The sequence below is a fragment of the Zingiber officinale genome, chromosome 6A (genome assembly GCF_018446385.1).
Source record: "Zingiber officinale cultivar Zhangliang chromosome 6A, Zo_v1.1, whole genome shotgun sequence".
In the NCBI taxonomy this organism is placed as follows: domain Eukaryota; kingdom Viridiplantae; phylum Streptophyta; class Magnoliopsida; order Zingiberales; family Zingiberaceae; genus Zingiber; species Zingiber officinale.
The window spans coordinates 108146203-108172230 of NC_055997.1; the positions used below are offsets into that span (position 1 = coordinate 108146203).

General features: G+C 36.9%; 5 protein-coding genes and 1 long non-coding RNA gene across 6 annotated transcripts; 4 read left to right on the forward strand and 2 right to left on the reverse strand.

Annotated features, from left to right (window-relative positions):
* Window positions 1-856: 856 nt before the first annotated feature.
* On the forward strand, window positions 857-5829 carry LOC121997333. Its single transcript, XM_042551687.1, has 8 exons — window positions 857-1015; window positions 1213-1544; window positions 2873-2944; window positions 3419-3483; window positions 3595-3748; window positions 4433-4516; window positions 4598-4687; window positions 5505-5829. Exons 2-8 carry the CDS (start codon window positions 1254-1256, stop codon window positions 5637-5639), a joined length of 891 nt encoding a protein of 296 aa, XP_042407621.1. The 5' UTR covers window positions 857-1015; window positions 1213-1253; the 3' UTR covers window positions 5640-5829.
* Window positions 5830-7257: 1428 nt separating this feature from the next.
* On the forward strand, window positions 7258-10157 carry LOC121997334. Its single transcript, XM_042551688.1, has 4 exons — window positions 7258-7516; window positions 7826-8141; window positions 9074-9233; window positions 9420-10157. The coding sequence occupies exons 1-4, from the start codon at window positions 7322-7324 to the stop codon at window positions 9886-9888; spliced, it is 1140 nt and encodes a 379-aa protein (XP_042407622.1). The 5' UTR covers window positions 7258-7321; the 3' UTR covers window positions 9889-10157.
* Window positions 10158-13375: 3218 nt separating this feature from the next.
* Window positions 13376-14742, reverse strand: LOC121997335 (zinc-finger homeodomain protein 9-like). The gene has a single exon (XM_042551690.1). It carries the CDS (start codon window positions 14571-14573, stop codon window positions 13650-13652), a length of 924 nt encoding a protein of 307 aa, XP_042407624.1. The 5' UTR covers window positions 14574-14742; the 3' UTR covers window positions 13376-13649.
* Window positions 14743-16788: 2046 nt separating this feature from the next.
* On the reverse strand, window positions 16789-20154 carry LOC121997339. The gene is made up of 4 exons (XR_006116261.1): window positions 19660-20154; window positions 17403-17507; window positions 17041-17245; window positions 16789-16907 (listed from the first exon to the last, which is right to left on the reverse strand). It is a non-coding gene; the product is annotated as an uncharacterized LOC121997339 (long non-coding RNA).
* LOC121997338 (gibberellin-regulated protein 6-like) lies at window positions 18202-19464 on the forward strand. The gene is made up of 4 exons (XM_042551691.1): window positions 18202-18389; window positions 18481-18525; window positions 18594-18627; window positions 19090-19464. Exons 1-4 carry the CDS (start codon window positions 18315-18317, stop codon window positions 19269-19271), a joined length of 336 nt encoding a protein of 111 aa, XP_042407625.1. The 5' UTR covers window positions 18202-18314; the 3' UTR covers window positions 19272-19464.
* Window positions 20155-24682: 4528 nt separating the features above from the next.
* On the forward strand, window positions 24683-25961 carry LOC121994290 (transcription factor TCP14-like). The gene has a single exon (XM_042548379.1). The coding sequence runs from the start codon at window positions 24733-24735 to the stop codon at window positions 25846-25848; it is 1116 nt and encodes a 371-aa protein (XP_042404313.1). The 5' UTR covers window positions 24683-24732; the 3' UTR covers window positions 25849-25961.
* Window positions 25962-26028: the final 67 nt, after the last annotated feature.

Sequence of the window (26028 nt, forward strand, 5' to 3'; positions counted from 1 at the left end):
AAGTTACAACCATTTGCCCAAGTAGTTTCGAATAACTCCTCCAATTCCACACCGATTATCTTTCTTTGTAAAATTGACATCTATTATAGTCGAAAAAATGATCGATTGATGATATATATCAATAATTCAATAATTCTATAATTGATCATGGCCGAAAGCTCATCAATTCTTTTGTGGCTCGTTGTTAGATTGATGATATATATCAATAATTCAGTAATTCTACGATAGATCATCTCGAGAGCTCATCAATTCTTTTGTGGCTCGTTGTTAATTTTGAGATTTCTAAAGTGTCAATTTTTTAGGAAAAAAATTTAATAAAAAAATTTATTTTAATTTTTGTTTTTAAATTTAAATAAAAATATTTTTTCTCTTTATCAAAATTTATGTTAAGTAAAGAGTTTGACATTTTAAAGTATTTCTTTAAGTGCAGAATTTGTAAAAGTGCTGAACAAGTAAAATGTATGACCGGATCAGGCGACAGTCTCCTTATTTGATTAAACAGTTGACCATAAGCTAGCTACCCGGAAATTGAACCCACCAATTTTCGCATGTCCCGGATGCGGCCCAACTCTCGGAGACTTTCAGCTGCCCCGGGTGGCCCCCACTTCCCTCCGTCAGATCCGCCCGTTGCGATTCTGCAGGACGCGTTTCCGACGACGCGGCAACGCTACCAAGTCACCGTCAACTCTTAACGGCTCCGTCAATCTCCGCCTTCCTGCTGCTCTTAGTCGCGATTCTAGAAAGCAGTGACCATCACCTAATCAAACTTCCCCAGGCCGTTTTTTTACTGGTAGCTGCAGACTCGGCCCACTACTACATCCAGTAAAAGGAAAGGGTAAATATTTGGGTAATTGTTTCGAGTGCAAAAGTGTCGATGAAGAAACCATGGTCCCCTCGGAGGGAGAGCCGATGCAGTTGAACGTATATAAAAAGCTAAGGTACAGGAGATGGCTCGCCCCCAAATCTATCGACGATCTCACGACGAAGTCCACGCTTCGATTCTGAAGTCTTCCAGGTCTGCAATTTCTTCTTCTTTTCTCTTTTTTCTTTCGGTATCCGTTGTGCTTTGTATCGCGCTTTTGTTGTAGTTTTTGTGGCCGATCGCCATTCATATGCTGGTGTGATTTTCGCGGTCGCGTTTTGGTCGCCCGTTGATTCTTTGCTGTTCTACGAAAGCTTTGTAAATTTGGTTTCTGTGTGATTGATTAATAGGAACATTGAAGAAGGAATTTTGGTGGTAAAGAAAGAGGGTGATGGACGACCATGTTGTGTTGCATGTTGACCGCTTGATAACGCCACAAACTATTGAAACAGTAGCAAAGGAGAAGGATCCGACACCTTCTTCTGAATCTTCCAGTCGCCCAGATCCATCCCGTTCTTCCACATCAGGTGTCGTCTCTGGCAAGGAGAAGGGAGGAGAGGAGAATATCAAGGTTTCTGAGGAAGAAGAACCTCTTATTCAGATGGTAGAATGCCGCATATGCCAAGAGGAGGATCACATGAAGAACTTAGAGGTCCCATGCGCTTGCAATGGCAGTCTGAAGGTTTGCAAATTTTAATGGTTTTGCTTCTTTGGGTTGGATTCTTTAATCATGCACTGTCATGCTAATCAGTTCGCCACTTTGCTAATCAGTTTCCCTTCAATCCAAGAGGAATTAGGTGTAGCTTGAATTAGAAGATAAAATGAATACAATATGTTGAGATGGTGTAGATGTGATTACAAACTACTAATAGTTAGCTAGAAGAGTTCAACCTATTAGAATGGAAGATGTAAGAAGTAGAGAAAGGCCGATGAAAACATTTGTCAATTTCGTAACAAAAATGATCTATTAATTTGAATATTAAATTAATATTTACTAGTGATATAGGTGTCTTTTCATTCAGATTAGGATTGGGACAAAAAGAAGAAATACATGCCAGTCCTGTAAATTGTCAGAGGAAATTTGTTCCAATTCTGATTCAAAGACGATCTTTGAAGTTAATAGTTAAATATTGTCATAGCCAGTCGAGAAGCTTATGTACAAGCTGTAGTAGACATCTAAGAAAGTATTCAAGTCATAGTTGATGGCTGTTGTGGCATGATGAGTCTCTCATCTAACCACCTAGACTGTACATAGAATAGTTAGTCACCTGATGTAGTGGATTGTCCAGTTGAACCCTTAGCATACAAGCCAAACTCCTTATGATCCCACCAAACTGATTATAGGTTCATCTTGATGCAATGGACTCAAGACTCATCACATAGACTAAACACATTCATAATATTATTCAGGTGGAGATTGTGGGTCATAGTTCAAAGAAACTTTATAGATTAAGCAGATTGGTACAAAAAGACAGGTGTAGGACAAGAAAGGACACCAGAAAAAGTCAATTGGGGATGATTTCTTGTAATCTAGTGACCTTAGCTAGATTGCAAGAGAAACAGGATAAGATTGCTTACTCTTATTCTTTGTTTCTGACTATTTTAATCTCGGAGAGGCATTACACTTGATAATGATTTAAAGCTACTTCCAGTTTCAGACAAATGTATTATGTAGTTGGTACACTAATAAGAATGGATTTAGAACTTGTAGTTCTCATAGATTATTATCATGGAATAGAACATATCCACTTGTTGCTTTGCTACATATTTACACTGAAATATGCTGGAATAACCCTTTGTTTTTCATTGAAAGAGACTGATCCAAATAACTTAACATGTCATGATTAGCTTAATGTTCCTGCATTTACTTACACTATTTGTGCAGGCAAAGCAACAAGTTATTATACTTTCTTTTTTTCACATATTATTGTATATGATTATAATTTAGCTGATTTTCATGTGCCTAAGATTTTCATCAAATTTACATGCTTAAAATTTTACATTATGCAGTATGCCCATAGGGCATGTGTGCAGCGCTGGTGCAATGAGAAGGGTGATATAACCTGTGAGATCTGCCATGAGGTAAGTTCCAATTCTGGAGATAGTTTCTCAGTATTCTTCTCTTGTGCAATTCATGCTCCTCCATGTATATGATGTGCATTCAAGTATATATTTGTTGATACTGTAATTCATAAGTTTCCAGACATTCAATAACTGTAGGAAGACTCTGAAGTTCTCCTGTCAGACAGGTTTTGTGTGTAATATTTTAGCTATCATATGATGTGCTATAATCTCAACCAGCCTATGCTCAAGGCTAACCTCTGCGTACTGTTTTTCATTTCATCTTGGTCATTGGGTATACCTTGATGTCCTGACTTTTAAGTGCTAATCTGATTGGACTGAGCAATCTCACACTTGTCATGAAACAATTATTGCAATAGTAGGCACTTTGATATGAAAACTTATGTTAATAATGAACCAACCCAAATTGTTGGGCCTTACATGGTTTGATGATGATGACGACATTTGTAACAATTCCTTCTCCATGGCCTGCAGCAATACAAGTCTGGGTACACAGCGCCACCGCTTGCCGATCCTGATGAAACCAGAATAGACATCAAGTATGTTATTGTCTTAAATTTTTGTAAAATACTGCCATATTTAGCAAAAGGAAATTGTATAATTTATCATTATGCTGACTTCTTTGTTCTTACGCTTCTCTCCCACTCTAGTGGTGGTTGGATAATCTCAGGTTCTTCTTTGGATTTTCATGACCCTCGAATTTTAGCAATGGCTACAGCACGCAGCCAACTGGTTGACGCTGAATATGATGAGTATGCTACGAATGCTAGCGGTGCTGCTTTTTGCCGCTCCACTGTTCTAATTGTAAGCCCATTCTTGAAGTAGAATTGGCAAGCATTACTGCTTTCACATATCATTTGTTCTTAATAGCTTCCAGTTTATCTGTTGTTGAAATCCATTGACAACCATAACTATATGTATTTTATCATCTTTCTCTAGTGATTTTTCAGTTGTGCTGGCATTAAATCCTGCAGGTTATTTCCATGTTGTTTTATGTTCTGTTTGAATGATATAAAGCCCACTGTTTTAATCAACAATTAAATTGGTTTCTTTCGTCTTAAATATCCTTGGTTTTTTTTTTGTTTTTATCCTTGGGTTGCCTGCTGGAATGATAGAGTATATGGTCACTTTATTAATCTACAAATAACATCTTAACAACTTAAATGTTATCTTCCTTGTCTATGATATCGTTGGGTCGAACTGCAAGACCTATTGTCATTGCAATAGTCAATAAGTATGTAAGTAATGTAGGAGGTTACTGGCACACTTTTACTTGAAGGATCAAATATAGAGTAGTACTAAGGAACGCTGTCTTTCATTTATAATTTCAATTCAATATCTAGTGAAGATTAAGCTTTTAGTGAGGAATTTCTTGTCTAACTACCAGATTTTTCCTAAACTTATGCTTTGTTTTGTATATCATATCTGTTAACAAACCATGTCATTTTATGTGGAGGCATATGACCGTTTTTTCAATCCCTGTTGCAGTTCATGGCTCTTTTGTTGTTGAGACATGCATTGACTCTTACTGACGCTGATGGAGATGAGGATGATGCTTCCTCATTCTTTTCGGTATGCCAAACTTGCAATACAATATGCTTTTCTTCAAGACTTAGCTTCTTCTGAATTTCGATAACTTGTGACTGTTTTCAGCTTTTTCTCCTACGCGCTGCTGGTTTTCTGTTGCCATTTTACATCATGGCTGGGGCTATAATCATCTTGCAACGTCGACGTCAAAGACAGGTCAGAACTCACTAAATATAAAACTCCAAAAAAAAAAATAATTCTACTAGGTGCAGGATTTGGTTTTCAGTTCGTGTATGATTTAACTTCTAAAAATTAAGTGCTAGTTGTTAATTTTTTATAATTTTGATTTTTTTTTTTAATTTCTTCACTTAGTGGGATAAGACTTGGTTGATGTTGTTGTTGTTGTTTCTCTACGTAGTTTTGAATGACAAAGCAAAGTTCATCATACAGAAATAACAAAGCCATAACCATAATCTATCATCTGTTGTTAGCTCACAAGAGGACCTCTTTCATTGCAACAAGTCTTTGGCATCTGAGTTCCAGCACCACCTCATAGATGGCAACCTATGTCTCAGCTGCCACACTAGGTTGAACGCCTATAACTCTGATCCTGTCCAAACTAACATAATGATTATCGAAGTAATTGGTTATAAGTTAACAATCATTTTTTTTTGGTCACTGGCTCATGTTCAGTTGAATATCAATTACACTTGCGAAGTACCAAGAGCCTATTATGGACACCACCGGTTCCTGAAGGAACTATTTCCTGATCAAACAACTCTGGCCAAAACTTGAGTATTAGAAGGGAGACAATTATGCACATCTTACATCTATAATTAATACTCGCCCATCACAAGCAGGTGAATATACTTAATTTGATCCACACAATCACTGATTAGCTGCCGAAAGCTTGAGTGATTAGGGGGGAAGAGTCGATCTATATGTTTATATTTCTGTATATCAATTTTCTCTACTGAAGCTTCACACGATGTTGGCCTGACAATGCGATGTTATTTTCCGTTGAAATGCACAGGAAGCCGCGGCTTCAGCAGCGACTGGAGTGGCCTTCATATTGCAGTCCGGTCGGCAAAGAGGGTTGCATCTCACATTAGCACCTGATTCGCCTGCCACTCCCCACCCAGACCCAGACCCAGACCCACACTCATAGATATCTCTCAAACATGTTGTATTTACTATTTTCCTTTTTCTTGTAAATGCCTATTTAGAACTTCCTCACTCGGCATTTCTTCTTTTTTTACTGGATGAAGATTTCATTTGTACTTTTTCAAATTCCTCCCGTAAATTAAATGTATGGAGAAAATAAGTGTTAAAGCATGGGTAGAGTTGTGTGCTTTTAATCCAGAAATTTAACCGGAGAGGATGGTACATAAAACAGTTGTCTATATGATCAGGACAGCATGGGGGTCTAAAGCGGTGGGGTTCTTTTCCATCCAGGTACGGTTTGAATGTGACGTTGGGCATTTTCGAATACTCGTGGTGGTAAAATGTGACTATCTTCATTTTTTTAGTGTTTCTATCAAAAATTAAATTATGAATAATTATTAATTTTTAGAATAGTGACCCTTATATAAGGGAATTATTTATTTTGATTATACTGAGATTTAAATTTTAAATGATGATAATATTTTATGTGCTAATTATTAGATGATTATATTTTCGAATACTCGTGAGTTGGAATTAAGATGATAATCGATTGAGATTGAATTTTATTTCCTCTAGAAGCATTACATATCCATCTTTCTATTTATACTCATTAAATAATCAAATATACCATGTAGTAATAAATTTTTTTATTTCCTTCAAACAATTATAATTTCATAAAGATATATTAGAATTAATATTATATATATATATATAATTAGGAAATAAATTAAATATCAATTTGATCTATTCCTAATGTTAATAAAAAACAATTAATAGATTTTAAGAATTTTTTTAATATATATTATTTAATCGGTAGTGATAATCTTACGTATCCTTCTCCAATCGGATATTGATTTCTCCATAGAATTAGAAAAAATTTATCATTCCTGCGTTGAATACATCGGGATCCATGATGCCGTGTGCTTTTTCAGATTTATTTGATTGGATGTTTATGGGATAAAATTAGATATCTATTAAATTAAAAAGGTTAACTTATCATTGGCAACTTTCCCAACGAATGAATAGTGTATGGCAGATGGGCAACTGTTAAATAATAAATTTACATTTTATCCTCTATAATATCAAAAATGAGTTGTTATAATCTTTAGTGATTATTATTTAAAAAAATAGCTTATGATTAACATAGTTCATTTTTTATATTTTATTTTAAATTTAATATAACGTTTAAAATTTTCCATATATATACAATATATTCTTTTTATTTTAACATATCTAATAGCCACTAAAATAATAACAATATATATAATTAAATTTAGAAATTAGGAAGTGATTTGTTTTTTTGGTAGAGGATATCAAATTTAACTACACCAAATTTGATTTTGTAAAAAAATTACTTTTAAAAATTTTATATTAGCGAATAAAAAATTAAACTTTTGTGATATTTGAAATATTTATAGAAAATTTTAAATTTTAAAAAGAATAAATACAAAATAACTAGTTGAGTCAAGACCAATGTGGTGTACTAAAAGTCAAAATAACTAAAAGTTAATTTTATTATTTTACCTGTAGTCAAAATAACTAACAGTCAAAACCGTGTTTAGATATTTCTTTTTTGTTCAGAAAAAAACAAAAAAATACTAGTAGTTGTAAACTTGTAATAATAATAATAATAAACGCGCAGCCTCCCCTGCTGCTCCGCCCCATCGCCTCCTCTCCTCCTCCACAATGGCCGCCTCCTTTGCCATCTTCACTCCTTCCTCCGCCAGAGCCGCGTTCTTCTCCGCAGCATCCGCCGATTACTCTCGCTCGCGCCTCTCGTCGCCTCTTCTTCTGCCTCCTCGGATCGCCAGAACACTTCGGCTGAGACCCGTCTCTTCTTCCATCCCCTCCCCCGTCCTCGATTCTACTTCCCGATCCAAGGTAGATCTGCGATCTCTCAAACGCCCTTCTCGATTTCTCACTTTGCCCTCTTTCCTCGGTTTTGATTTTTAATCTGGTCGTTCGCTTGCAATTGAATGGAACGGTCTACCTATTTCTGAGCAATTTATTTCGAACGCTTTGCCGATAATTGTTCTTTACTTTTGAGTTGTACTATTTCAATCAGAAAGATTGCTTTTTGCTGCCACATCCTTGCAGTTTGATTTCTAGGTTAGATTGAAAGATCGAGAGGAAATTAGTGATCACCATTTATGGATATCGTTAGTGATTAATGCGGTTCCTCTGTTCTAGACTGGTAAATGGGAGTGGAAGTTCAATGGAAATTCTGTGAACGTCTACTTTGAGGAGCACGAGGCGGAGAGTGCTGCAAATGCCAAACAGATTCTTCTCGTCCCCACGATCTCGGATGTTAGCACAGTCGATGAGTGGAGGACGGTCGCCAAAGACATTGTTGCACGAGAGGGAGATGTACGATGCCGTGCCACCATTGTTGATTGGCCTGGTCTTGGATACTCTGACCGGCCGTCGCTCGAGTACAATGCTGATGTTATGCAGAACTTCCTTGAGCAATTTATCAATGCACCAGACGGTCCGTTGGCAAATTCAGGTAGCAATCTTCACTTTAGTTAGTAAAATTGCAAGGTTTTATAATCTTTTGCCTCATAATCAGCTTTATATTTTCTTCGATGTTATAGTTCTCAAGAACTTGAAGGCGTAATTGTCGATGAAAATGATCAAATTGGAAGAATTGTAGTCTAATTCATCTAGTTTTGATTGTTATTAGACAGTAGGAACAAGAGGTTTTCTGAACGAACACTTCTCACAAACTGTGGGTAATTATTACCCTAATTCCTGAAGGAAGATAAGTAATAAATAAATTGTGTTGAATTTTCGTGATGAATGGCAAAAAGAAAATGTTTGTTGCTAAACGGGACAAATCAATGGACGTGATTAGAATTCACAAACTTGCTGATGAATTAATTTAGATTTTTTTGATTCTGTGATGAAAGCAACTGACCAAATAAATTGGACAAGTATATAGTTGAAAATATCCTAACAATTTGATGAACTGGCGAAGGATTAAGGAATATTAGATAATTAGAGAGATCAAAAGGAAACATATAGGGATCGATTGTGGGGTGACTTTCAGATTAACGATGAAATGCTGCACATTGGCACACTACTATAACTTACAATGAAAGCCTAACTTACTGGTTTTGATAAATGAATATCCTTTCCCCTACTAATGGTGTCATAGTAAAGATTGATTGAGGTGTTATTATGCCATTTGAAGGATCTACACTATCTGAGGTTTTCATCTTCCTATCATGTTTCACTTTTCTACACAAGCATTTTGGATGATCGAAGCATAGCAAATGTCTGTGCTAGGATTGCAAAATCGGATTGCAAGATGTATGTATAAAACTCTTGTTTTAACCGCAAAATTTATTGATTCTTCTCTTTATTATGGTCTGAAACTTCTTAATATGAGACTAATATTCCAAAGATTGTTACTTTATATAATTTCACCGAATGCAGGAGGCGAGTTGGTCATATTTGGTGGAGGACATGCCGCAACTATTGCCCTTCGTGCGGCTGGAAAGGGTTCGATCAATCCAGCATCCATTGCGGCTGTTGCACCGACTTGGGCCGGTCCTTTACCTATAGTCTTTGGTCGAGGTTCTGACATGGAAACAAGGTATTATCAGCAAACCAGGAATTATGTCTGCTTATTTCTGACTTTATTAGCTTGCTAAAAAATTATGAGCATATAGATTGCATTTATGATCGATTAACAACCAATGGAAGTTTTTCCAAGGATCCTTAATAATTATATTAGAGAGGAGCCATGGTAAGTTTCTTTCTTTCTTGGGCAATGTACTAGGTATGGACTCTTGCGGGGCACGCTGCGAGCACCTGCCGTAGGTTGGATGATGTACAACATGCTCGTGAGCAACGAAAAGTCCATCAAGTCGCAATACGAATCGCACGTCTACGCAAACCCTGAGAATGTGACTCCAAGCATCGTGGAGAGTCGGTATGCATTGACCAAACGGAAAGGCGCTCGATACGTCCCTGCTGCTTTTTTGACAGGCCAACTCGACCCTGTGAAATCACGCGAGGAGTTCCTCCAACTATTTGCAGAATTGGAAGGGAAGACCACTATACTGGTCGTTTCCAGTGCCAACGCCCCCAAGAGATCGAAAGCCGAGATGGAAGCGCTAAAAGGCGCCGAAGGTGTGACTAAGTTTGTGGAGGTTCCGGGGGCCCTTCTTCCACAAGAGGAGTATCCATTAGCAGTTGCAGAAGAGTTATACAAATTCTTGGAGGAGCAGTTTGGTTCAAAACTCTGAAGAATACAAGAGCCAGTTTTCTTCGATACACATAGTCGACAAATCTAAATTTTCTTCTATCCTTTTTCAATTTACCTCTTGAGTAATCTATGGAACTTATGAAACCATTTGAAAATTATGTGTTAGATCTTAGATGAATCCTCTCTTTATATCATCAATTCAATATGCTGCCTTCAGATAGGCATGATCATGTTTAAGAATAAAAGATTATGGTTTTAATGTATATTTAGGTATATTAATTAATAAATAAGTTACAACTGAGTCGTATATTTATTTGTTGATCATATTCTTTTTTTTATCCAACCCATTTAAATCAAATTCATTCATAAATTTATGAGTGAGTTGTGTTAGGCTAACAAATGAATAAAGTTCTAAGGTTCAATTTGTTTATGTTTAATTTTTAAAAAATAAAATCAATGAACAATTTGAAATTAATGAGTTTGAACCATTTATAAATAAATTTATTTATTAATTTGTGTGAAGTTTATACATTCTTATGGATTCTATAGTTTTATAGTCTAAAGATGACATGTTTCACTTGTAAACATTTATTAGATTATTTTTGAACTAAATTATAATTATAATAATATCTTTTATCTAATGTTGACTAATTATTGGATAATTGAAAATAAATTATAATTGTAATGATATTTTTATCCAATGTTGACTGATTGTTGGTTTATTGGAAATATTAATTATATGCCACTCAAGTTAAATTAATTTAATGGCGTATCAAACTATCTATCAATCAATCATTAAAAGTAGGTTTGCCTAACGATTTTAAGTTCGAAGTAGGCCATTGCTTATTAAATCCGAATTTTCTAGTTACATCTTCATCATTTTAAGGATTATTTCAAAATACTCTTCAATATTTTATCGATATTAAAGTAAAATTTTTATTTCACTATTAACATAAAATTAATACAAGTATTTTATTTTTACCTCTTTTATTTATTTATTTTTAAATTACTACCTAAACTGCTCGCTTGGGCATCTTAACACCAAATAAAAAATTAGATAAAAATTAAATTGGCATCCCAAATAATGTGAATAAAAAAAAACAAAGGTGTTCCTTAAAAAAAAAGAAGGAAAGGGCATCCTATAAGATATTTTATTTAAAAAATACCTTGCTTTCGATGTTATTGTAACGAGTACGATTTAAAATAATTTTGATAAAATTTAAATAATTTTAATCAAATCGATAAAAAATATTTTCACCAAATGGTTAAAGGGTGAGAGAGATTTTTTTCTCCAAGGACATGTATCAATCGAGAATTGACCCTTTGCCTCATTGTAGTAAAGTCAACCTCTAGTCAACTAGGTACCCTGTGCGGACTCAAATTAATGGATACTAATAAATTATCAGATTGAGAGAAAACTAGTTTCAAATGTATGTATAATTTATGTTGAGACAGAGAGGAAGATCATGTTAGACAATATGACAAATTAATCACTTGATGAACAGAAAATGACATTAGTGCAATTCATGCTTATCTCTCTTTCATCATTTTTTTTAGATAAATGAAGTAAAAAAAGGTAAAATACTAGCACCATTCAACTTGGGAATAACTTGTGAAATCTTCCAATTTGAAAAACAACATTTTAATCAATAAAAGTAAATGAACTTTAAGTTTAAAATTAGTTTTTTTTCCCCTAGTTATTTTCTTTCTTTTTTTTGTAAAAGATGAATTGAAGCCTTTTTTTTTTACTGAAAACAATCTAAAAATCAGAGCTAAGTAGTAAGTTAATTTGCCAAGCCAAAGACAACGTTAGAATAATGCTCTAAACGAACCTCAAAATTAAATAAGTTGTTAACATTTAAGAACCACTTTAAAATTATATCAAATTATATTGTGATCACGAAAAGAAGGAAAAAAGAGACAAAAAACAAGTCACCAAATTGCCATCTTAAATGGTTTAGCTGACAACACTTGGAATTTCTAATACCATGCACTCTTTAATTCCTAAATGATCAAGTAGCACTCACTTTGTGTGGTGGATGCTTATCCAATCCATCATAATTACTTTTAATCTGATTCTCACCTTTTGTTCTATGATTTTTTTTATTATTATTTACGATTTTCTCATCATCTTCAGTGTTAAGAGAGATCTGATGAACCCCACCAACCCTAGACAAAGATCTTTAATGAGCACAGTGAACAGGATTCAAGTAGCAAATTTAGGAGTAGAATTTAGAAAAAACAATCAACAACAGATAGCATGCCTTATCATTTATGGACATGTAGAACTAATAATTATGGAGGACCACAAATCTGACAATTTAGTTGGATTAGCATTTATCACTATGAAAGTCACATTCTTCTTGGCTTTCTCCTTCAATTTTGAATTCATTTCAAGTCTATAATTGAATTATATACAAGACATATTATTAGGTGGCACCAGCAGCAGCACTAATTGGGATTTTTTTGGAGTTCAAAGTTTCACAAAGAACAAGAAAGGCGTATGTGTCAGCAACAAGGAAAAGTAAGAAGTAATATTTCTAAATTGAAATAGATCAACAGGAACAACTTCAAAAATTCATCACATAGAAATTAAGTTACCCATGAGTAAAGCAATCACATCACTTTCCACATAAACACATAGCTATAAACTCCTAGACAAACAAATTATTTACATACCTCATTTTCCCCTCATTATCCTGAAGTGCAAGTCCAACTTTTGAGATCAAACAAATTAGAATAAATTAAGACATAAAAGAGTTAAAAGATAAATAAGCATGGAGAAAGTATAGCACTAATTAATCCATCATCAAATCCAAAATGTAGCTTTCACCCTTTCAGCACAACAGGCTCTAAATTAGATGCAGAAAGGCATCTTTGACCTTTCCATAATGTTTATTATATTCCATAAGGAACACAAAGAGACACTGAAGCACTAGATTGCTTCAGCTAATGAAGGAAAGAGCTCACTGTTTAGATAATAAAATATTCCCACTTACAACTTCCAAGGACATGATGATTGAAAGGATTATCTAATTGATTGGGCATCTTGGCTGAATAATTTATTCCCTCTCTGCTAATTGCGGCTAAACGTTTGTTAGATCATTAATATTATCCAAATGATTATTCTTGAACAGATGGGATCCCAAGATATATATATATATATATATATTTTTTTATTTATTTATTTATTGGGATTAGTTAAAAAGGCTAAAACTATTGCAACTTCTAGATTCACTAATACTTTAATTTTGAAAAGCCAAGTCTAGTTCCTTTGAGACACTAATGGTTCATGAGAAAGTAGATACTAAGTCCTTATACAAGAGCAAGTTTAACAGAGGATTTAAACATAAAGTTTGTGATCACTAACAGCCCTATAAACCTAAGTGTAGCAAGCCATGATTTGCTGTTTCATTTTAGTTCTTCATTTAAAACCTTTAAAAAAAACATACTAAGAAGACAAGCAAGAATTCAACAGCTAATGTAATCAACTAAGTTCTCTAATCCATCGTCATTTACCAACAACCTTCGTGGAAAAGATTTCATTTTTATTGAAAAACAGGAAAAGAAGCATTAGCAACCTTAAAACATAATGCTTGGATTCCTCTCTCTTCTCTCTTCATTATACTCTAATCTACTTCATATAAGCAGCTAAACTAAAGTTAACAGTGAACAAAGGGGCTTCAAAGAACTCTAAATTAACCGTGCATGAACTACTTACTGATAACTAGTAGTGAATACTAGTGCAACAACAACAGCAACAGATGCAGAATTCCAAAGGGAGACTGAGCTCAGCTCAGCTCAAGAGGAAAAAGAATCGTTCACCACATGCCCGTTGTTGCCATCAGCATCGTCCCTGCCGCTGTGGTGGACGCCGTCGCCATTGCTGCTAGGGCTGTTCCTTTCTGTTTGGCCACCGCCGGTAGCGCCGCTGTTTCTCCCACGCCGAGAGAGGCCGAGGAAGGTGTGCTTGTTGTTATGCATCCAGACCTTGAAGACGCCCTTGTCGACGCCAATCTCGCGGCACCACTCCTCCACCATCCCCTCGTCCCGCTTCTGCATCCGCCACCCCAGCCGCTCCGACAGCTCCTGCATCCGCCCCTTCTGCTCCGGGCTGAACTTGCTCCGGAACCTCTTCCGCGGCTGCGGAGCTGCGGTGGTCATGGCCAGGGAAGGTACGGCGACGGGCCGTGCAGGGATGGGCAACGGAGAGGGGCCGCCTGGGATGCCGGCGCTGAGGGCGAGGAGCATGTGGGGGGCGGAGTGGAAGGGTGGCGGAGGCGGCGAGCGCGAGACGCGGTGGTGCGGCAGGGGGATCTTCCCGTCTTCTTCCTCCTCCTCTTCCTCCTCCTCCTCATCGTCTTCCTCCTCGTCGTCATCGGTGCCGCCGCGGTCGTCCTCGGCGCCGTCGCGGCGGTGGGGGCCAGGGAGCCGGCGGTGGAAGTTGCGGTGGCATCCGCAGGCGGCGCAGCGGAGGGAGGTGGGGTCCGCTGGGTCGGCGGAGGGAGAGAGCATGAACTCGCCGCATCCATCGAGGGCGTGGCCTCCGAGGCTGGCGGCGTGGTTCTTGAGGCACTCGCGGTACATGAACTCAGCCGCCGGAGCAGAGCTCGGCGGGCGGTGGTGGTGCTGGTGGTGGTGGTGCTTCCGCAGTGCGCCGTTGGGGAGGACGAAAGGCTTGACCCTGGCCTCGGCCTCCGCCGCGGCCTTGGGAGCCTCCTCCATGCCGAAAGCTAGGGCTTCTAAATCACCGAAGTCGATTTTATGAGCTCAATACAAATATATAATAAACCCCTTATTTTTACAAAAAATATATAAAAAAAAATGACTGAGATGATTAGATTGAGGAGAAAGCAAAGCAGAGTCAGTCGAGAAGAAGCAGAAGAGGAGGAGGAAGAAGGAGAAGGAGGAGCATTTAAATTGTTGATTAAAAGAGAGGATAAATGTAAATAATTAGAGAGGAGGCAACAAAGTGGCAGTGGCGCTTGGAGAGCCACATGTTATGATTTTTTAAATTATGGAGGTGATTTTTGCAGAATTTCTGCTCTAATTTTTATGATTTAGGCCAGGCCATATTTTCTTCGTCCAATTTTGATTAATTTCTTAATAAAAAGAATATTTATATATATATATATAAAAGAAAAATACAAATTTTATTTATTTATTATTATTATTATACACCGTTAATAAATTAACCAGAGATCTCTATGCAATAATTAAGCCAAATGCGAATTTTTATTGACATTAACAGCTTTTGTTTCGTTTTCAAATGAAAATATCACCATTGAACAGATTAAAATTATGATAATGACAGTGAATGATACATTGATTTTGTTTTCGCATTTAAGGAATTAAATTCATAATTAAACCTCAACGCACACAAAGAAAAATAATAATAATAGGAATTAAATAATATTAAATTAAGATCGAAGAATTCATGTAAGCGTTAGAGAAACGAAACCTAACAATGAAAATCATAGTTAGCTGACTGGTTGCTAAAATATTCTTCTTTGGTTGAGAAAATTCTGAAAAAAATATTCTTGTTTGGTTGAGAAAATTCTAAAAAAATATTTTATTTTGGTTTAGAAATTTTAAAAATATATCAAAACTCTTATCATTTTAGCTACTGAATTGTATCATATTTTTTTAAAATATTCATAAATTTGTGATAATAGAAATATCCTAACAATTTTATAATAAAAAAGACATTTAAAAAAAGGGTTTAATGAATTTTTCTCAAAACTTTTATTTTACCTATTGTTTCAAATACACCATAGCTTCAAAAATATTAAAACACTCCAAATTTTATAAAACTTTGCCATTATATCTTTGATATATTAATTTGCATTATTTTAATAATTTTAAAACTTTTATGAGATATTTCAAAAGGAGTTAATGATGGCGGCAAATTGAAAAAAAAAATTCAAACTTTTAGAATAGAACACCAAAACCTAGCCTGAAATAAATCATCACTGAGTAGAAATGGGGGAATGCAATAAATAGGAGGAAGGAGACGTCTTAATTGGGGAGCATAAGAGTTGTTGGGGTAATTTATTCTTGAGGGGTGTTACTACAATTGTTGTAAATTTCAGTGGAAAAAGGATATTGACCATACTTACAGTTGCGAAATTATCAAGACCTTCTAACTTTTAAATTTATCAAGAGACATACTTATTTTTCATTTTAGTCCTTCTGTCTACCACTATAATATTGCAATCAAAGAATAATATCATTGTGATGCAACATTTCAAATATCAACACCATGATGATGCTAATTTTATGGTTTATCAGCACTAAAGTGAAAAATCAACACAACATTAGTGTTATTCTTTGACTTACAGCACCATAATAATACTGTTATTTGAAATCCAGCACAATGGTAATATTATTCTTTGAAATTTAATACCATAATAATTAGTCGAAAAGAGTAAAATAGAAGATCCGTCCTTAAAAAAAAATAAAAAGTTAAATAGGCCTTTTAAAAATTACACAATTTTAAATCGTCCTTCGGTCAATTGTTATTAAATTTGCATTTAAGTGAGTTTGATTAGGCATGAGAGGGATTCGGAAATTGTTGTCATCTAGTGTTGAATTAAGACCAAGACCTCGGAGATTGTTGCCTTAAATGGCCCAAATGAAGGATAAAGAATGAAAGATTTGACAAAGTGCAATTTTAAAATAAATAAATAAATAAAATCTTAGTCATTCACTTGTCCCTTTCATGGTGACCTTTCAAACCTATTTATCTATTTTAGGTGGAAAAAACTATTGAATCCTAAAAGTTTCTTAACTAAGAAATAAAAATAAGAAAAGTTATGTGGCCCATACATTATCACCCATCAAATCTAAATGTTTTTTTTTGATATATTTCCAAGTTTTTTGTTTTTGGTTTCATCAAGTAATTACATTTATCAAAAAGACAAAGATTGCAATATTGATTTACTAAAATTCAAAGATTAAATTAGATGAGCTAAAACCATGCAATAAATCCAATAAAGAAAGGCATAACAAAATCTGTGTAGCTTTCAACCTACAAATGATGGACACCCCTAGTGCAGCCTGTAAAAGTAAGAGAATCAATTTAGATCTTTGTGAAAGCCTGATGAACCATAAGACCACTTAGAAATGAATAAAAGAAGAAGAAGAAGAAGAAGAAGAAGAATAGTGAGGGAGAACAGGAGGAGCTTGAAACCTGCAATTCTGGGGTTGTTCATGTGGGTCACTGCTTGTGGAGGTATCAGAAGAGTTGGCAAACACATTAAAGAGCAGAGCACTGAGATCTGATTAGTGCATTGGATCCCCTCCATCTATCTCCACTATCATCAAATCACAAATCTTTAAGGATAACAAGATGCATTCATGTAGCAGTGCATTGGATCACCTCCATCTATCATCCACTGTCACCAAATCACAAATCTGTAAGGATAACAAATGTGTCTGATACTATTGAATGTGCAATAACCTACATCCCAAATCTTTATTTCGGAAAATAAAGTACAATGAATCATGATCTCTTAACATCTCAAACTAGACAGAGAAAAATAAAATCCTCACCTTTAACACTTCTGCTCCCGGGTACTATCAAATTCTTTTAGAGAATAAAATTTTCTTCTTTGTATGCTCTTGCTCTTTCACAATTTCCAAATGATGCTGCATCTCCTAGGTGCCAAAACACTCCATGAGTGAGAAATTCATAATTTTAGCCATCACCATGTACAATATTTAAAACATAAAAAAACCAACTTTTAAAATAGAATTTATTTGACATTTGGACTTCTGTAATTGGCCTGCTAACCCAATGTGATGTGGAATCTAGAGCCCATCAAGTATCACAAGAACAAGGCACAATTAAGTAGCACAGCACTATTAATATTGTTAAGAATAATTTATATGCATGTGCAAAAAGGTATAGGCATGTGGGGGTGTCGCCACATCAAAGGGACAGATGATGGAAACCAATGGAGTTTAGATTTGGATGTGGTGGATTTGCTGGGGCCATGATCTTCTAGCTATGGCAACAAGAGCATTAGTAGAGAGCTCAAAACAAGTGACTACTGACTAGGACCTACCCAAAATCTTTAATGTATATCTTTTATGGTTTAATCCTTCATTGATTGAGGGCAGTTGAACCAGAAAATGAACGAACCATACTTAGATTAATTTTGCTCATTAGTTGGGTTTAAAAACATGGGAGCAAGTAGGGTCCACCCATATGCCATAATAATGTGAAGGCAGAGTAGTTGGACCCCAGTTTGGCCTTTCATCATGTGATGGACAGGGCTCAGCACATGCACCCCCAGTTTTGCCATTGTCCGCAAAGTGAGTTCTCTGATGCTGCTACATTTATTTTCTCCTATCCTAAGGACCCCTGTCTTCCCCCATCTAATCTATAAATATGAACACTTTTGCAACTTCCTATCATATCTCTTCTTTCTCTCCATTATCTATTGAGCTCTAGGAAGCACAATGGCCATGGCTAAACTTGTTCTTGTGCTTGCCATGGCTCTCCTAGCCATGGCCATGGCTGATTCCAGTCACAAGGTTAGCTTCTACTATTACCAAAACATATTCTTGACATCTACAAATCTTCCTAAAGTTTTATAGATCTAAAGCTTTAGTTCCCTTGTTCCAGGTTCTTGCCAAAGCTACTGATGGTTCTTCAGAGCAATACATGCAGGTATTAAAGTTTGCTTTCTAAACATCTTCCTAAAGAAGGTAGCAATACTTATTCTGAGCATTTTTCAGGCTTTAAATGGGCAAGGATCCCTCCGAACCTTTCGTAAGTTATCTTACATTTCATTCCTACTATTCATGTTTCAGGAATGTTTCTTGAGTAATATTAGCTGCTTCAGGAAAAAAAACAATTTACCAGGGTAGTTAAAATCATCAGAAAAATTTACTGGATCAGAAAAAAAATAGTATTCAATGCATAAAAAAAAATAAAAATGGGCAGCCCGGTGCACGAAGCTCCCGCCATGAGGGGTCCCGGGGAAAGATCCATTATACGTAATCTTATCCTCTTTTTGCAAGAGGTTGTTTCCAGGATTCGAAGTCGTGACCTTTTGGTCACATGACAATAACTTTACCGTTGCCAAGGCTCCCCTTCTTAGTATTCAATGCATAGAAAAGTTAAAATTCTAATAGAATAACAAGAAGAAGATGCAATGCGTATCAAATTCATTGGTGGACTAGACGTGTCAGTTTTTTTTTGGATGTTTATGTGTTAAATATTCTTGAACAGAATGCCCATCACAATGTTCAAGGAGGTGCTCTCAAACGCAGTACCACAAGCCATGCATGTTTTTCTGTCAGAAGTGTTGCGTGAAGTGCCTGTGTGTGCCCTCAGGTTATTATGGCAACAAAGGAGAATGCCCTTGCTATAACAACTGGAAAACCAAGAGAGGAGGACCCAAATGCCCTTGAGTTGAATGGTTTAGCTTTGCTCTAACCTTTTCATATTGTTCTAGTGTTTTGTTGCACCTAAACATTTGCCAAGTATTACCATCCAGCTGCTCCAACTTACCTCACTCTAGTTTGTTAGTGTGGTTTGGGGAAATATATATTGTATTAAGAAGCTATATTTATATTTGGCCAGTAATGAGCTATAATTTCTCAATTTTATGGAGAAAGCAATGGTTTCTGAAATTCAAGAAATAGAGCAGCAGAGAGGATAAAATGTGAGAAACTTATAGATGACAAGATTATAACTAGCACTAATATCACAGAATCCAACAACTAAACTGGGAAATTGAAAGATGATTTGAGAATTTTATTCTTAAAGAATGTGAAATGCTCCCAGAATTGAACAAACCTTTTGTACTCAGTATCAAGAAAGGCCACATGAGCTCCTGATCTGCTCCTGAAATTGAAAATGCACACTTGGCTAACATGTGATTCCAAAGTTCCAAAGTGTATGCATATTGCGGTTAGATCCATCATCCATGCCTTGAGGCTCGAAGAACACATTGGACTTGGGAGTTTGTAGAACAAAGAAACAAGCCAAGCAAAAAAATTAGATATCGAGAGGAACTCTATGTCCATAAAATTTCCGAAGACATTTTACAAGGTCCATCTCCGTTGATTGGTATCAGGATCATTGCTATACTTTATCGAAGTAGAAAATAATAAATATGCTGAATCTGAAGACAGACCATTGGCAAGGGTCACCTCAAGTGTATATACTTAATCATAAATTGACAAAAACTTAGGGTGCGTTTGGTTTGCATGTTTTTCATTTTCATTTTTTGAAAAACGCGTATTTCTGAAAAATGGTGTTTGGTTTGCATTTTTCATGTCTGTTTTCTAAAAAAATAGATAGCATTTTCTAGAAAAATAGAGAATGACGAAAAGTTATTTTCTATTTTCTAGAAAATGCACGTTTTTCAAAAAATGAAAATGGAACATGCGTAAACCAAACACACCCTTAGCCTTTCTACTAAATAAAGAATATCTATGGTGATAGAGCTATTTAACAACACATTGAAAAAGGCAATTGCTGAAGAAAAGTATATTATAAAACATATGAAATGAAAAATGTGATGTATGCTGATGCAATTTCACCCCATGCACAAGGATATTAGTTGGAAATGTAGATCTATTTCTTTAAACTAGTTATATTGCAGGTGAATCAAGAAAAAACTCTGTTTGCAAACACAACCAGACTGTCTGAAAGAGCATTGTGAAGTATGCTGCAGCACTAATTAAACATGAGAACGCGGATCAATCGTAGCCTGAGAGAGAGCGGATCGATGCACCTTCAAAGCTTCATGAAGCCGTAGTTGAGACATCGGATAGTTTATCGCATGGATCGCGTGCCCGAACAACGTCAAGTGCCTGCACTCTTCTTGTAGCCCCAAACCGCATGGCCAGCGACCATAGCACCACCGGCGATGCCGCCTCGCATCGAGCCGATCGGAAGCCGTCACAGGGAATCGAGCGGACTAGAGAGGGGGAGAAACGGCGAAACCCGAAAGAAGTGGGCTTTCTCGGTCCAGACCAGGCCCAGAAGCGATACATAGGCCGCACCCAAAATTCCCCCAATAAGCCCTGTTTACTCGAGAGGATGAAAATAAAAATTAATAGAGAGATTTTTAAGGTGGAATTTTTTTTCCTATTTATTTAGTTTTCCTTTTTCTTATTTACTTAATAGATAAACCGATTTAAAAATCTTTTATGATATTTTTTAACTATTTAAATCGGGCGGAAAATAATTTCCTCTCTATGAATGTTTCCCTCCCAACTTGCCTGATCGTGATTTGGCCTCACGTGGGTATAGACGGTGGCCCCGCCGATCACAATCGACGGCCTCCAGCTATGGCTAAAGGGCCGTCAACTCTTTTTTTTTTCTCTTTCCTTTTCATGCCTTTTCTTTTTTCCACTTTACATATCTTTTCTTCCCTATTCCATGCAGTAAAGAGAGGTAAGTGTTTAATTAGGGTTTAGATTTAGAGTTTATTTTTATTTGGAAATTAAAAAAAATCAAAATAATTCATAGATCTACCACCATAAGTTATACCTCTCTAAGTAAGCACAACAAAAACCCCATGAGCATAACCCTAAAAGTGGAAGGGGAACAGTACACCTGAGAGAATGACCTGTGAGTTCATAATAAGAAAAGCATCACTCTCAAGTTTAATTGCCTCAGTGCGTCCATGTGGTGTGTCTGGAGCCTTCCCTCAGTTTAGGAAGCCAAAATACAAACACACACACACAAAGTCCAAAGGATAGATTGATAGATAGAGTATGCAATCAAATATTATTGCACCATAACTTTGCATTTGTATCTGTCGATCTGACACACCCGGCCTGCCCCTCCAAATCATTAATTGCTTTACTGATCAGGGGTGCTGCTGTAGCTGGTGCCTTTAATTTGGCCAGTTAAGAGTAGGGCACCCCCTTATGACAAGGTGACCCTACATGTATTGGCTAGGTTTAAGGTGAGCACTCGCATGCATACCTACCTTTCATGCACGCACAGCAGAGTAGCGATGGCAGGTTCCGAAAATCTCGGTTCTATCGAGCTAAATTAACTATATATAGTGAAGTTGATGCATTTCATTAGGATCGATCATAGGCAAATGAGGTTAGTACTTTGAAGGGAGAAGCGATCAAGAGTCGTGTTCCAGAACATGGTCAATGTGAGTCTTGGTTAGTCCGGGTCAAGATGGTCTAACTTGGGGTGAGCTCGTGTTAATTAGGTCAGACTTGTCCTCTCGAGTTCATTTCTAGGAAGAGTTCAGGTCATTCTACCTTGTGATGAACTCAAGTTAGGTCTAATTGTTCTTGTTGAGCTAATTCAACAAGATGGTTGAGAATCCATCAGTTAAGGAATTGAAGAGTGGCTAAATACAGGAAGACAACGATTAACAATGGCGCATAATAATGGTGCTAATTAAAAACGGAGGCACCTAGGTTACAAATATGTCTCTTATGTTCTATTTACTCTAAAACACAGATGGAAAAGGAAAAGAAATTTATGATGAAAAATTATCGTTGGAGGAAGAGAAAAAAAAGAGTGAAGAAATTCCTTTCTTTTGTTTATTTTGATAGAGGAAGGTGGATATATGTGATTTAATTTTGTAAATAAAAAATGATGCATGCGTAATTTTTTAATACATGATGTAATTTTGTGAGTTAAAATAAATACATGCATTATTTTTTTAATATATGATGTAATTTTGTGAATGTAAAGACATACATACGCGTTTTTTCCATCCGTTATTTTCAGTCTGATTTTGAGATGATCCATTTTTGTTCCAAAATTATTCGTTGATGGATTACGTACGTTTATCTTCTCTTTGAAAATTTTAATGAAATAAACTACAGAAGCTTTTTCATAGTAAAAATCTTTTTTTAATTTTACTTTTACTCTCCCAAATAAATTGACCATTAGAGAGATTTGACATGTCTCATCCATTTTCATATAAAGGTAATAGTGTCAACATATATAGAAGGTATATGAATTTCAAACTCATCATTTTTTACTTTTTATAGTCTCTCTTGCAACTCTTTTCCTCCTCAACTGACTTGAACGTGGAACAAGCCAAGATACACTTTAGCCCCTTCTAATCTCCTTCTAAGTTTTTTCAATTATCATCATCAAAGGCCGACTCATCAAAAATTAATTCACTAGAGACAATTCGTCAGAAACCGACCCTAAAAAAGACAATCCGTCCAAAGCCGATCTAACAAGAGATCGACCCATCAGAGACTGACCTAACAAATGACTGACCCACTAGAAGCCGACCCGATAGGAGATGACCCCCCATGACTCAAGTTGACATGAGATGATTTGATAAGAGTCAACCCATCACTTGATCTCGGATAGGATCAGGGCAATTAGACAATAAGACAAAGTTTAGAAAATACCTAATCAAATAACATTATTTAATTTGCTGATAGCACCCCACAAATATAAAACCAAAACATTATGGGGCCCATGACAGCTTTTCTCAATTCCTCTTTATATCCATTATATAATTTGTTCTTATATATTAACTCTTCATTGCCCTTCTATTTTTATAAAAAATACTAAATTTCATTAAATTACAGGTGCAATCTCCTTATGTCCTTCCTCCTTTTTTCTATTGACCTACTTAAAGTAATCTCCTCCTTGTTTTATTTAATTTTTATGTGAATTAATTTTAGTAAGGTTTAAAATTGCAGGACCATGTCTTCTACAAATCCATCATTAGCCCTTTTAAAATCTACCTAAAAAATAAATTTATCTTATTTTAAAGCCACAAGCAATTAATCATTATTTTTCAAAAAGGTTATTATGTCATATGGAAAACCCATACAAACATGATTAATTAATGTCTTCACCAAATTAATGACAAGATATAAATGATATAATATTATGCACGATGGCAAGCATTATGTATACCTTAAACCTAATTAATTAAGAAATTAATTAATGCAAGAAATAATATTAAGGCTTGGTTGGTTTAATTTAATTAATATGTGGTAGGTGGATTATGTGGCTCGAGAAGGCCCCCATGCAATGCCAAGTTTTTGATGCTTCAACAACATGCCCTTGTCTCCTCTAATTTTGTTTGTTTATGTGTAAATCCATATCGATTCGATCTAGAGAGTGTCATTGTTGTTTGAACCTAAACAAGAATATATTAAGCCAAGTAAAATATGGAATGGATACAAGGTAAGTTTGACTACGTTTTTCAATTTTCATTACTTTTATTTCAAGCTTTTCAAGTTCATTTGATCGAATCAACTAAACCTATACAACCCCTAACACTCAAAATCATTAGGCTAATGTCGCCACATACTTCAAATACTCTACAATATCGAATATATCATTGACTTAGGGGTTGAAAGTTGTTTCACCAAGTTAATCATGAATCCTTTTTCAAATGTTAAGCACTCAAATTAGATGATAATGGAAAAGGTAAAGCAAAAGGAGAAAAAAAAAAAGAAAAAAGAATTGAAAAAAAAAAGAAAGGGTAGGGAATGATTATTGTAGGGAAGGGTATGGGACCCTCTTCCTCATCGCCTATATATTTTTCCTCCTAATTTTTATTATTTTAAAAATTACCAAGGGTCCCACTCCCTGCAGTGTCTTTGGTGATTGAATGACAAAGAGCAGCACCACACGTGGAATCTGACCCAAGTGACAGAGCCAGTAGCAGTACTGGCTGCCAGTGAATTAATATTATTCAGAAAAAAAAAGAAAATAAATAAATAAAAGGGAAATTATATTTAATACGACATTTATTAATATTTTTAAAAGTAAAGGCCTAATTTTAAATGAAATGGTATAAAAATATATATATTTATATTTAATTATTTCGGAGGTGTATTTCTTTTATTTTGTTCATCGTCATTTATATTCCGCTCCTGCTACGTGAACTCGATATCGATCGAGCGCATGGATTCCGGCGAGCCGCCCCGGCGGACCAACTTCCTGCCGCTCCAGCTCCAGTTTCTCGAGAAGAAGGAGCTCGTCGACTCCTGCTCCACCTCTGCGGCGTCCTCGTTCCCGTCCCCGCTCGCCATCTGCGCCGCCGCCGGGCGCGACGAGAACAGCAACGACGGTGCCGCGGATAATTCTCAGCCGGAGGAGGCCCCTCGGAGCAAGCCGCCCACGAAGCGGAGCTCCACCAAGGACCGCCACACGAAGGTGGACGGCCGAGGGCGGCGCATCCGCATGCCGGCGCTCTGCGCCGCCCGCGTCTTCCAGCTCACCCGCGAGCTCGGACACAAGTCCGACGGCGAGACCATCGAGTGGCTCCTCCAGCAGGCTGAGCCGGCTGTGATCGCCGCCACCGGAACCGGTACTATCCCCGCCAATTTCACCTCTCTCAACATCTCCCTCCGCAGCTCCGGCTCCTCCTCCTTCTCCGCCCCCAACTCCTACTCCTCCGCCGCCGCGGCGCCTCTATCCGGCTACCCCCTCGGTTTCCGAAGCGAGTGGGACTTCTCGGGGACGACGACGGCGTCTTCTTCCTCCTCCTCTGTTACTCCCTTGCTCCTCAGCTTCGGTACTTCCAGCGCTTTTATCGAATCCGCAGCACCGGTGAGCTCCGACACCGCCGACCTGGCCAACGCCAGGAAGCGGCGGTGGGAAGAAGAGTTAGTGCGCCGCCGCCGCCACCACCACGAACCACCACAGAACATTAATCAACCCATGGCACAGCCTGGCAGAGTGTGGATGGCCGTGGCAAACCCTAACAACCAACAACCCGCCATCATTACCACTAGCATCACTAATGCTGATCAATCACCGACAACTTGGTCATTCCCAAACGTCGCCGCCGCCGCTTCCGCCTCCAGCGCCACCGCGGCCGTCTTCAGGGGAGCGCTCCCCGGCGGGCTTCAGTACTTCATGAACTTCCCCCAGCCGCCCGCCGCCCCCGTGGCGGTGCTGCCGGCAGCTGCTCCGCAACACGGAGAGGGACACATGGGGATCCTGGCGGCGTTCAACGCCTACCGACCCCCGACGACCAACGCCTCCTCGCCGGCGTCTTCCCACCAGAGCCAGTGAACGAGTACGTACATACTGCGATCGCATGCACGTAGTAGTAGAGTATCATTTAATTTCTTCCCTGTCTATTAATTAATTTGCGGCATGCAATTCTATGGAGACCATGCATTTCATGTTCATTTCATTCCAATTTTTGTTTTTTTTAAAAAAAAACATTTTTCGCCTCTAATTTTTTTTCAC

Bases quoted from the DNA above. Each gene is read 5' to 3' on its own strand.
- LOC121997333 (XM_042551687.1), top strand. From the start codon at position 1,254: ATGGACGACCATGTTGTGTTGCATGTTGACCGCTTGATAACGCCACAA. The intron at 1,545-2,872 runs GTTTGCAAATTT...TACATTATGCAG, and splicing joins CTTGCAATGGCAGTCTGAAG to TATGCCCATAGGGCATGTGT. The intron at 3,484-3,594 runs GTATGTTATTGT...CTCCCACTCTAG, and splicing joins GAAACCAGAATAGACATCAA to TGGTGGTTGGATAATCTCAG.
- LOC121997334 (XM_042551688.1), top strand. From the start codon at position 7,322: ATGGCCGCCTCCTTTGCCATCTTCACTCCTTCCTCCGCCAGAGCCGCG. The intron at 8,142-9,073 runs GTAGCAATCTTC...CACCGAATGCAG, and splicing joins CGGTCCGTTGGCAAATTCAG to GAGGCGAGTTGGTCATATTT. The intron at 9,234-9,419 runs GTATTATCAGCA...GCAATGTACTAG, and splicing joins GGTTCTGACATGGAAACAAG to GTATGGACTCTTGCGGGGCA.
- LOC121997335 (XM_042551690.1), bottom strand. From the start codon at position 14,573: ATGGAGGAGGCTCCCAAGGCCGCGGCGGAGGCCGAGGCCAGGGTCAAG.
- LOC121997338 (XM_042551691.1), top strand. From the start codon at position 18,315: ATGGCCATGGCTAAACTTGTTCTTGTGCTTGCCATGGCTCTCCTAGCC. The intron at 18,390-18,480 runs GTTAGCTTCTAC...CCCTTGTTCCAG, and splicing joins TGGCTGATTCCAGTCACAAG to GTTCTTGCCAAAGCTACTGA. The intron at 18,628-19,089 runs GTAAGTTATCTT...ATTCTTGAACAG, and splicing joins AGGATCCCTCCGAACCTTTC to AATGCCCATCACAATGTTCA.
- LOC121994290 (XM_042548379.1), top strand. From the start codon at position 24,733: ATGGATTCCGGCGAGCCGCCCCGGCGGACCAACTTCCTGCCGCTCCAG.